This window comes from Podarcis vaucheri, assembly GCF_965113315.1.
Source record: "Podarcis vaucheri genome assembly, chromosome: 1".
NCBI classification, from domain to species: domain Eukaryota; kingdom Metazoa; phylum Chordata; class Lepidosauria; order Squamata; family Lacertidae; genus Podarcis; species Podarcis vaucheri.
Window position 1 is genome coordinate 38,317,150 of NC_138759.1, and position 12,518 is coordinate 38,329,667.

General features: G+C 49.2%; 1 protein-coding gene across 4 annotated transcripts in view; it reads right to left on the minus strand.

Annotated features, from left to right (window-relative positions):
* FOXG1 (forkhead box G1) overlaps positions 1-5,727 on the minus strand; it is a 55,253-nt gene extending 49,526 nt beyond the window's left edge. For all 4 annotated transcript variants that reach the window (XR_014224042.1, XR_014224046.1, XM_082240539.1 and 1 more), the window contains exon 1: positions 3,447-5,727. Coding sequence is in view for 2 of the 4 variants with exons in the window: in XM_082240539.1 (XP_082096665.1) it covers positions 3,471-4,916 (1,446 nt within the window). In the remaining 2 variants the exon portion in view is untranslated. The remainder of the gene's footprint in view (positions 1-3,446) is intronic.
* Positions 5,728-12,518: the final 6,791 nt, after the last annotated feature.

A 12,518-nucleotide genomic window follows, 5' to 3' on the forward strand; every position in this document is an offset into this window, starting at 1 on the left:
ATCACCAAGCCCCCTGCTGTCCCCACGTCTACACACTTCCAATGCAGGATCGGGTCAGAGTTTGGATTCCTCCCCCGCCCGTCTTTTTTGTTTTTTGTTTTGCCAGTGCCACTGCAAATAGCAGGTTTAATTCCTGCTGCTGGATTCCCCACAATATGCAACCCATGGCAAGTGTTAAATAATACATCGGCCCCTTTGTCAGCTGCACCACCAGACGCCTCTCCTCGTTTGCTCGGCTTTGGCAAAGGATACAGACTCCATGTTGGAATCGGCACAGATTATTATTATTATTATTATTATTATTATTATTATTATTATTATTATTATCGGAAGTCTTCAGAATAACCTGTTCCTGCAACTCCCCCCCCCAAAAAAAACCCCTCTCTTTTTTTTTAACCTCAGGATATTTGTTTTTTTAATTGTCGCCCAACATTTCTGTGATTTCCGGCTTTGCAAACGATTCCCCATAACCCGAGGCTGGAGTCAGGCACGTCAAGAGAGCGTCCTTTGCGATTTCCACCCAAGCCAAGTCACTTTCTTTACAGAGTTAGGAGAACTTGGGGGTGGCTAGGTTTCCTCAGGTTTCCCCTACACTCACATACACCCCTAATTCTACTCCTTAATCACTCCATCCCTCTTTCCTTCGTGAAGAACATCAACTCTTCAGCAACCCCCTACCTCCCCCTTGTTTCCCAGCAATGTCAACATTTTCTCCTATCCTTCGCCTAAAGTATTCCCCGATTCCTCTCTCTCTCTCCTTTTTCCTTCTGGGGGGAGGAGAACTCCTTTTTGAGAAACAGAGAGAGAGATCCTCTTTAAAGCGTTTGGCGATAGCATCTCCAGCAAAGAGATTATTTTTCATCCCCCCATTGTGAGCAGGGAGCCGGCTTATTGCATTACTGCCGAACCCCTTGCCGACTACACAATTGTAACAAATGAACAACTTGTCCTCTAAGGACTCGCTGCGGGATCCAATTAGCCGAGAAACCCTCTGCACCGGGTTTTCTGAAGCGATTGGCAAGAATCGCTGCCCTCCTTCTCCCGAAATTCTTCCCCAAACCGGATGCCTTAAAAAAACACACACACAAAAAAACCTCCCAACCTTCGCTGTCACGCCACCCCTTCAGCCCCAAGCGAAAAGCAAACGGAACGGCCAGGCAGTAAGAAAACTTAAGCTCCTTACGTCGAACAGACACTTGGGCTTCAGTAGAACTCTATCTCTATCTATCCTTCTATCATATATATATATATATATTCCAGTGCAGCGCACTTCGTCAAAGGGCAAATTCTGCACATCACCTCAGAACCCATGACATCATTGCTGTATTCCTTCCCTACCCTTCATTTCCTCCAGCGATTCCTTCCATCAAAACTTGGGCGCACGCGAGTGCAGTTCATTTTTAAATGGAAGGGGGGACGACAAATATACTTTTTTTCCAGGACTTAGATATATATATATATATATCAGGCAAGCAGCCCCCCGCTTTTGAAAACACAAGAAAATGAAGCAGCGAGAGCTGTTTGTGGAGCTACGCACACGCAGAGCACCCGTAACTTAGGCACACATTCACAAGCACATAGAAAAGAAAGGGGGAGGGAAGGCCGTCTTCCTACCCGCCACCCCACTCCTGAAACTCACAGCCCCATCCAAAACACGTTTACTCGGATGTAGGCCTGGCCGTTGCACTTACTTTCGGGCAAATACGTTGAGGAATGAGGCTCTTAAAAGTCAAGGGCTTCCAAGGCAATGTGCTTTGGAGCGGTTTGTTGGACTCTTTGAAATAGAAATGCAAACGGCCAGGAGTGGAATTAAAGATTGCACGCATTCAAATGACCCTGCAAAGGTTGTTGTTAAATAATAACCCAGCATTGCTACACCACTAGCCCTTCCAAGAATAAGTCAAACGCAAAAGAGCACAACACAAACTATCGAAAACCCTCCCTCATAGAACAGTAATCAAGTATGTTTTCAAGGCAACATGTGCCAAATTTTCCATTTTTTAAAAAACACCACTCTCACACACCTACGAGTATTTTATTCTTATTGGGTCAGATTCTGAAAGCGGAACTAAAGGGGAAGTTCTTCAGTTCTCTTAAACATTAAACTCCAGATTTGCTCTCGGGTATTGTGGCAGATGGAGCAATTGAGAGGTGGGCCTAACATTATGGGTCAGGTTCAGTTTCCTATTGTTTTAAAAGTCCTTTGGATGCTAAAACTTCTTGATTTAAAAAAGACAAAAAAACTATCGAGTATATATGAATTTAGCCTATTTTTTATTTCTGTGTGTTCATAGTAAACATTTTTTTTGTAAGTGACAAACACGGGCATATGACCACAGTATCACAATCAAGATTTTTTTTTTAAGACGACATTAACAATCACTCAAATTTATGCGGCATTTGCGCAACACAGGTTACATATTTGCAAGGTTTACCTATAAGTACAATAGGTATTAACATTTCACTACATTTAAAAAAAAATAAAGGTGACCTGTTAGTGACCACATACATCAAAATATACACAACACAAACTGAAGGCAATTCATGAATTTTTGTCCCCTCGGATTCATTTGAACGGGCAGTGCTGCAAAACTGAAATGATATCCTTCTTGTTCTGATTTGCTGTATTTTATTTTATTTTTTAAAAAAACATTTCGTACACTGAGTGCATTTTCTAAAAACCCAATCTTTGGTCTAAAAGTAAACAAAAGGAAAACAAAAAAGGGAGGGGGAGAAAATTGGCTCTTTTTTAAAAGGGGAGGGAGTAGAGAACAAAAGAATCCAGGGCCAAAATGCAATTATTGAGTTTCTCTGCCTAATTGTTCTGCTTCCACCACGCAAATGACACTTTGCATCGTGGCGTTCATCAATTTATTATCATCATGATTAAATTTTAATTTTACTCTCATGGTCTGCACCCACCATCACATCCATGATAACTTATAATACTGCAAACATGGAAAATCTGGTGGGTCGGCGTGAGGAGGGAAAAAACAACAACCCCAACACACCGGTGTCAAAGCGGAGTCCAAACGGCCAAAAAAGCAGTCACTAGTTTAGATATACCTTCTACTATCTTATTATTAATATTATTTATTTATTTAAACCCTTCCCAAAACTGCATCGTCTACAATGTATCCTTCTGATTTTATTATCATTATTCTTATTTTTGCACATTTGCTGACTCGCCTCGCTTGGTTGGAATAAGAAACGACCCTAAAGACTTGAACAAACGTACAGAAAATGGGGGTTAGAGGGTATGGGGGAAGAAACTTAATAAAAAATACCTGGACTTTTTTTTTTCCTGGGTGAGTATTTTTTTTTCCTCCTTTCTGTTTTGCTCATTTTTTAAGTCTCTCGCTCGCTCGCTCGTTCTCTCGCTCTCGCTCTCTCTCTCTCGCTCCATTAGCATTTACAAGGTAAAGGTGTGTAAAATGTTCACTTACAGTCTCTTGACTTCCCCTTGGAGGTTAATGTATTAACGGGTTGGAGGAAGAACCCTGATTTTGATGTGTGAAATAATCAGAAAGTCCACCCGACAGTCCCGTGGTAAAACTGGGCAAGGACGGTCTGAGGGACTCGCAGGGGAGAGTGGAGGGCGCCTGCGGCGAAGTGGACGACGAGGCGGCCCGCCCCGTCATCGAGGTGCTGCTCTGCGAAGTCATGGACGGGTGCGGGACGTGGGGGAAAAAGTAACTGGTCTGTCCTGCCGCCAGAAGGTTGACGGAGCAGGGGTTGAGGGAATAGGTGCCGGAGCAGGGCACCGACAAGCCGCAGGGCACAGAGGCGGCCAGCGCAGCGGCCGTGAGGTGGTGGGTGGCGTAGGGGATCTCGCCGTTGACGAGTCTATCCACGCTCAGGCCGTTGGACGTGGAAAAGGAGTGGTTGTTTCCCAAGGAGTTCTGAGTCAAGACGGAGCTGTAGGGCATGGGGTGGCTGGGGTAAGCCGACGTGGTCCCGTTGTAGCTCAAAGTGCTGCTGGCCCGCGGGTGGTGGAGGGACAGGAAAGGCGACATGGGCCAGTACAAGGAGCCCGCCCTGTCCATGAAGGTCAGGCCGGTGGAGGTGAGGCGGGCGCCCCGCTTGAAGGCCAGCTTGGCCCGCGAGGTGGTGGAGCGCCGCCGGAGCTTGCCCGTGGTGCCTCCGATGAAGACGTCGTCGCTGGAGGGGTCTAACATCCAGTAGTTGCCTTTGCCAGGGTCGTCGTAGTGCCGGGGCACCTTGACGAAGCACTTATTGAGGGAGAGGTTGTGGCGGATGGAGTTCTGCCAGCCCTGCTTGTTCTCCCGGTAGTAAGGGAAGTTCTTCATGATGAACTCATAGATGCCGTTGAGGGTCAGGCGCTTCTCGGGGCTCTGCCGGATGGCCATCATGATGAGTGCGTTATAGCTGAACGGCGGCTTCTCGTACTTGCCGTTCTTCTTCTCGCCTTCCTTGCCCCCGCCGTCGCTGCCGCCGTCCTTGGCCCCTTCCGACGGGCCCTTTTTCTCCTCGGACGCCGCTCCTTTCTCCTTGCTGTCGTCCAGCTCGCCTGCAGAGCCGGGCTCCCCTTTGCCGCCCAAAAGGTCCCCCTTGGACACCTCCATGGGGCCAGAGGTGGCGGCGGCGCCAGAGGCGGCGGCGGCGGCCGCCACGCCGACCCCCACCCCGGGGGGCTGCAGCAGGAGCTGGTTCTTCTCTTCCTCGTCGTCGTCCTCATCCGGGGTCGCCCTCTGGGGCGGCTGCTGCTGCTGCTGCTGCTGGCCGTGATGGTGGTGGTGGTGGTGGTGATGGTGGTGGTGGTGCGGGTGGTGGTTGTTGTGGTGGTGGTGGCTGTGATTGTTGTCGCTCTGGACGGCTTCGGGGACCAGGCTGTTGATGCTGAAGGACGACTTGGGCAGCATTTTCACTTCCTTCCTATCGCCCATGTCCAACATCACACTCTAGGCGGAGGGGGAAAGTTGCACAGCCGGCAGGAAGAGGTGGTGGTGGCCGCAGGAGCTGGTGATGATGATGGGGGGCGCTGCTCGGTCCGTCCAGGAAGGCTGGAGGCTGCTGAGGAGCAGCGATGGGCAGCAGCAGCAGCAGCAGGAGCGAGGCAGCGGGAGCAGCAGTAGCAGCAGCAGCAGCCAGGCACTTGCACCACCAGCTCCCGTGCTTGGCAAGGCATGTAGCAAGGACGCAGGAGCAGTCGGGGAAAAGGAAGGAAAAAAAGAGATGAGGGACCCAGCAGCCAGGCAAGGAAAGCCAAGGCAACGGGCGGGTGGGGGAGGAAAGGGGGGCGCGGAAAGGTTTCCCTCCCTCGAGGAAAAAGAAAGGGTAAAAGGGGGGCTTTCCAAAGGGGAGGAAAAGATGGTCGCCCCCCTTGAAAAAAACGGAACCCCGAGTCCCCTCTGTCCAAAACTACTTCATGGTGCCTGGAGCCCCCCTAGTCCACCCGAGCAAGGGAGGGCGGGGGGGAAACCGGCAGCCGGGGCCGTGGATCAGAGCAGCCGAGACAGCTTTAGCTACAATTAATTTCAGAGCTACAGACACACACTAGGGCTGTAAAAAAATTTTTGGTTTAACCTTTCCCACCGGCCGCCCAATCAGAGCGCGCGGCGTACAGGAACGTCTCCCCTGCGGCCGGCCAATCGGCGGCGCGCTTTCTCCTCCTCTTCCCCTCGCGCTTTCTCTCCTTCGCCGCCTCCCTTTCACCCTTTCGCAGCCCTGACGGCAGCGCAGGGATACCAAAGGGGGCAGGCGCATCACCGCGGCAGGTTACCTTTCCCCTCCTCTGAATCCCCCTCCCCCTCCTTGGCAACACCCCACCCCCAAATCCACACACACGTTTCCTCACAAAAACCACTCTCTCCATATATGTATGTGTATATGTCTCTCTGTGTATCTATGTGTGTGTGTGTGTATATATATATATATATATATATATATATATATATATATATGTATATGTCTGTGTCTATAGGTGTCTATGTATGACTGGGTGTGATAGGTATCTATTTTGACACGCTTTCTTTTTAAAAAATATTTATTTATTTTTATTTCCTGTCAGGGGAGCAGAGAGAGAGAGGAGGGAAGAGGAAATGGTGGCTGAGGGGAAAGAGGCACTACTTTGCGCAAGCCCACCGCCGTGGTGCCTTGGCTGAGGCAGGATTTTGTAGGCCTCTCTCTCTCTCTCTCCCTCCGTCTCTGGCTTCTTCAGTGGCTCGCCGTGGTGTCTTCTTCCTCACGGGGGAGCCGCTTTATGGGATGTTGGGATTGTGGAGGGAGGGGAGGGCGGCGGCGGCAGAAGAAGCGGGAAAGGCCTCCTGCTTCCAAGAGGGATTCGTTCCGAGTTGGGTCTCCTTGGCTTGTTTTGCGCCTGAAATACCGGAAGAGGGAGGGCCCGGCCAGGGCGGGCGAGGGCAAAGGCGGCTGTCCTGGAGGCGGTTCCGGAGGGAGAGTGGACTTGTGAGGGCGCGGGGGGGGGGGAGGCCCTGCGCTCCTCCTGGCGTCGGCCTGTCTCGGAAGCGGAACTGAGGACGGACCGGACAGCCAGGGAAAGAGAGGATGAACGACGTCCAGAGAGAACGGCGGGCGCTCCGGGATTTCCTTGGGTTTTTGTGTGTCATTCCCGCAGTCACGGGGGTCAAAAGGCCATAAATAAAAATAATAATAGCAAATGCACTCAAGGTAATCTATCTTTGTTTCTCTCTCTCCCCCCCCCCCATTCCTCCTACAACCCTCTCCGCCCTCCTCCCCACCCGCGAATCTTGCCTCTGCTGCGCTGCGATTTCTCACCCGCGGGTCCTCGCGCGCGCTCCCTCTCGCCCCCCGGGTCCTGTGCATGTTTCCTCGCAGGGAAGGCGCCAGGTGGGGCGGGCGACCGGCCGGCTGATAAGGCTTTGCGGCCTCGGCTCTCGGGCCGCTTTCCAGGGACTCCCGGTCGCTTTCTGCCCACCGGGGGAATTGGACCGACTGAACCTCAGCTCCCGCCATCGCGGACGGGTCCTGGGCAGGTTTACCCGGGACTGAGATCCGCTTTGTGCAACGGGGGCTTGCTTTACGAGAAGCGAGCAGAACCTCAGGTGTTCCTTTTAAAATACGAGCTAGGAGCCAGTTTGGGAACCTCTCATCAGCACAAAATGCGTTTTAATTTAAGCCAGAAAAATAATTCCAACTGTGTATGATCTGTCTTCCGCAGTGGAAACGGAAACGGATATATGCCAAATGCCGTGCATCGGTTTTTGATTTTATTTTTCTGGGATCTTCCTGCTCTCTCTTTTATTTTGCATTTTATATATGGGGTTTGCTGTTTTTATTCTTGGTGGGAATGGGTTTCTGGAGGGGGAGGGGAGGAAAAAAAGACCAGCTAGGTGATGGGGGGTGGGAGATAAAGGGGCTACTTTTGTCCCGCGATTTGGTCCCATCCCCTCCCCCACTTTTTTTTTAGTTAATAGAAACGGAAAGAGGAGAGCTTTCGGCGAGGATTTCCTGCGGACGATAATTCATTGTTACTCATCCATATTAAATCCTCTCCATTCTGCAGGCGCGAGACATGCAGCCTTTTGCTGCATGAGTCGTGCGGGGGGGACGACCAAAAATCAGAGAGCAAAATGTCACCAGGGGTGGGCGTTGCGGGGAATATCCGGATCAAATTTAAAGCAAAGTTGTCCGATTAGTTTCTGTTTAATCCACATCACACCACCAGTACTTTCCACGTACATTGTTGCAAATGCAGAGTGGTTGCGATTTTTAAAAAGATATACATACCACGGAATATCTTAAAAGGGGTGGTGGTCGATCCTAACATTAAGAGGGAGGGGGAGTAGAAACAACCCTATCAATTGGGAGATGCCGTGACCTTTGTGGGTTGGGGTAACCTCGAATGACCTTGCCTCACTGGCATTTATATACACTACCTCGCAAAAGGCAGTTTTTAGTGGGCTGGGGGAGGTGTGGGAAAGAAGAAAGGGATTATAAGCAACCAAAACAACCCCCCAAAAGGAGTAAGGGATTGCATTTTCCAAAATATAATATATTATTTGCTCAGTAACATACAGCACTACGATGGAACCAACTATTTGTTGCAGGACTGTCTTATAATGAATATTATTATTATTATTATTATTATTATTATTATTATTATTACTCCTACCAACTACTCTATGGTAGTTGGTGCACCATTTTTTGTGCTTTTTTAAACCACGGTTTCCCCCTGAATCGCCTTTTCCCTTCTGAAATCGAATTCTGGAGAAAGGACAGCTTAGGTAAACATTTACTGATGTGGAGCAACGATACTATATGATATGCAGGAAGGAAAGTGTTGATTAACACAGAAGGGGGAAAAAAGCGAAATTAGCTGATTGCATGCTCATAAGTGCAAGCTGTCATTGAACTGCTTTTAAAATAGACACAGCTGGGTGTTTGTGTTGCAAAAATTCTTGTGTTTTTGCTAATACTGAAATAAGCATGATTTTGTATACCAAACATTTTCGGATCATTAAAATTTGTAATCTGCGCTGGTTGTGGAACACAAAGAGGAGCAACCGATTCCTTTGGCTGTCGAATTTGCTGATATGATATTAACTCAATCAGGTCTTGACAATCGGGACCATTGTGCCTTATCAAAGCTCTTTGATCCATTTAATACACAAAGTGCCCGACGTGGGCATTGTTTGTTAACATGGAATGGTCCCCCCCTCCTCCAACAAAGCCCCTGCTCTGCAACAGAACGGAAGGAGAAAGTTTGTTTATTGTAACACTACATCGCCTGATGAAAATTTAATGCTCCGAGGTGTTCCTTAGGTCAGAGCTGCGTTTACACTGCCTTGGGATCCGGCGTGAAAATGAAGCAGGGAAAACACACAAAAGAAAAGCAAGCAAACAAAGACAGTAGCAGAACGCCCCCGCCGGCCCACAGTAGTTATTCCTTGGTCAAAGTTTGACAAGTTAAATCCCTTTTGTTCCAAAATTATGGACATTAAATAGATGACCTATCAACTGCCCCCCACCTCTCCAGAACGAAAAAAATGAAAGTCAAGAGGTCGGATTTCAATTGAGGTTCAACGCCCCCCCCCCAATTTTTTTACTCTATTTGTGCGCCATCCTTAACTGCCCTCTGGATCGGGCGCCGAATGGAGCGAAAGTCTATACAAGCAGGAATCTCGTCAGCTTAGCCTAGTGGCCAGCCTAGTGGATTTCTCTTCCCGGAAAGAGAGCAGGAGCCCTTTCCCAAAGGTCCCCTTCCCCAGCCACGACTCTGAGGTTGCGATGCTACAATGCCTGTTTTATTTCCCACTGATCACGCACGCCAGTCACAGGCGAATGGCTGTGACGCCAAGACTCACCCACCAACTAAATGGGAAAGCCTCGCGTCACAGGTGCAGGGGTTGATAAATCTGGGCTAAACCAAGGATCACTCCTCTGGCTGCTGCCCAGTCGCAAACACCAGGAAGGATGAGGACTCCTTCCCCCGCCCCAATTTTGGTCTTTATTATACATGAGTCGAAAAGGTACAAAGACGCCCCTCGTCCTTTCATCGCTCAGAGAGTTTAACATGCAGCAGGAATTATTAATTCGCATTATCTTGGGAGGCGATGGGAGCTAAAGTCAAGCACCCTGGCGCTGCAATCCTATAACTACTTAAGCATTGAACTCAAAGGGGCTCACTTCTTACATGACTGAGCTGTCTAAGTCACATCGATTTCAATGAGCGACTCGAACCGGCCCTTTAAGTCTTTCTCATCTAAAAGCAATGGAGCCCTAAGATTGGTTGCTATGCTCCTTGCCTGCTATTTTGCGCGCCCTCTTTCATTGCAAAGAACTAAGAGGAACAACAACAAAATTCCCACCAAATACGGCATTAGTGTGTGTCCTCCTAATCCAACCAGAAGTGCATCTGTGTCCCACAGCCGATGGAAGGCTGTGGAGGTTTTGGTATCGGGTATTGGGGAACCAATGGGGCCTCCTGATGTTGCTGGACTCCATCTCCCATCAAGTCCTGGCCTGAAAGGCCAATGCTCAGGGATAGTGGGAGTTGTAGTCCAACAGCAACTGGAAGGCCACAGATTCACCCTTCCAGGTTTAAGACGTCTGGAGGTTGAGAGATGCAGAGCTAGATGAGAGATGCAGAGCGCAGCTCTAGAATCTGCAGCCTCTTTGGGGTAGTCTAGAAAAGAGACCTTCCCGTCAAGCTTGAGAATGTGCCTGTGAAGAAGAACGACATAGCAGATGCTTGATCCGAAGCAAACGAACATGGCGGGTAGAAGAAAGGAATAGAAAAGGCTACAACTGTCCCCGCCCTTAACTCTTGGAGACACGGATTTGCCCCTTCAGCTGCCCATATTGATTTTCTGGAACGGGAGACAACTCCGTGCGCCTGCTTATTATGGTCCAAAAGGAAGCAAAACCCACTTTGCAATTAGGAGGAACCTAGACAGCATCTTAAAAAGTAGAGACATCACCTTGCCAACAAAGGTCCGTATAGTAAAAGCTATGGTTTTCCCAGTAGTGATGCATGCAAGTGAGAGCTGGACCATAAAGAAGGCTGATCGCCAAAGAATTGATGTTTTTGAATTATGGTGCTGGAGGAGACTCTTGAGAATCCCATGGACTGCAAGAAGATCAAACGTATCCATTCTTAAGGAAATCAGCCCTGAGTGCTCACTGGAAGGACAGATGGTGAAGCTGAGGCTCCAATACTTTGGCCACCTCATGAGAAGAAAAGACTCCCTGGAAAAGACCTTGATGTTGGGAAAGATGGAGGGCACAAGGAGAAGGGGATGGCAGAGGATGAGGTGGTTGGATGGTGTTCTTGAAGCTACCAGCATGAGTTTGATCAAACTGCGGGAGGCAGTGGAGGACAGAAGTGCCTGGCGTGCTCTGGTCCAAGGGGTCACGAAGAGTCGGACACGACTAAACGACTAAACAACAACAACAACAGGTCATGGATTGAAATCCCCACACAGTGGAACTCTACTGACTTCCAGGGTTCTTCACACACGATCCTGGTGAAATAAAAATGAATCTGGAGGGCCAGGTCTTCAGAAAACCAATCACCTTATCTACACTAAATTGATTCGAAAGTATGATGAGACAGCGTCATTGCTCTGCTTGACAGCGCAATCCTATACAGAACTCAGAAGCAAGTCCCATGGAATTCAGTGGGCCTTGTACGCCATGCACCTAAAGTTCCTTGTTTCCCCTCAAGAATCCTGGGAACTGTAGCTTACCCATAACAGACTAACAATTCCCTAAACCAGTGCTATTTTTCTAGAAATAAAGAGGTGCCGGAACTCACCATGAATGCCTCCCTTGTTCTCTTATAATGGCAATGGCGCCCAACTGAGAGATGCCAAAACGGAGTTATGGCAAGTTCCCGCTGGAAAAAAGCCCTGCCCCAACCCCTTAACAAACTACAGTTCCCAAAAATATTTGGGGACAACAGTGTTTTTAAAATGTACAATGTGTAAGCAGTCAGCTTTGCAAACTGTTAGTGTGTGTGTGGGGGGGGGGCTCCCAAAGGGTGGCGGAGCCTGCCATGGGTCAAGATAGGCGTTAGACGATGGGATTCCATTGCCCTTAACTTGGGAAGGCAATGAAGGCTTCTTAAATTCACTGCTAAAGGCATTGAGTAGCCTAAGCTGCGGTGTCACTGGGGTGATCCGAAGAGTCGAGTGTAAACATAGCAAACGTCCCTTTACAAAGTCAAACCCAGCTCAGTATCTCCAGTTCAGACAAAGAACCTCTCCCAGTCCTACCTGGAGATGTCGGGGATTGAACCTAAGACCTTCTGGACGCAAAACAGATGCTTTCTAGTGCTTAGACGTGGTCCTAGGTGGAGAGACCCCTCGCTCTGCCCCGGCTAGCTCGTCTCCCAACTTGCTCTTGACTACACCGAGAAACTTAGGGACTAGAGGGGGGTGAGGTGGATAAGGAATGGTGGTTGAGCGCACGGAGATGAGAGAAGCAGATGCCAGCGAGGTAGAAAGAAAAAGGAAATTCAAAGGAGATAGTTGGATGATTGGAGCCACGAGTGTGGTGGGGGACGTTAGCTAGATATTAACCTAGACAGAGAAGAAAGAATGATTTCTCGACGGCAAGATGCACACGTAGAGAAAGAGCTAGGACTGTGCCGCCACCCTCCAAAAAAAGTCTCCCCCATCTCTGCTGTCAGAGAGGTCTCCTGCCTCCCTCGCCAACTCTGGTGTCACCCTTAGCAGCTGGGAACGGCGCGAACATCTAGTGATTAGAAGTTTCCCTCTTTAGCGTGTTGTAGGCTTCTTCTGCGGGTTTTGGTTACAGGTTCTACGATTAGGTTGGCGAGAACAGTAGTGAACTAAACTTCCCAGTAAGAGGTCTTCACACCAGGGAAGTGTTACTTTGCCGCCGCAGCCCTGCCTCGTCACTCATTAGGAAGCCGCAGGTTGTCAGCGGCTTCTCCTTTCGTGGCGCGCACACGGGTGCGCGCGTTCACACACACACACACACACACACACACACACACACCCCAAAGCCCCGGCGCTGAAACTAAATTAAGAGAAGCACATGATTAAGAA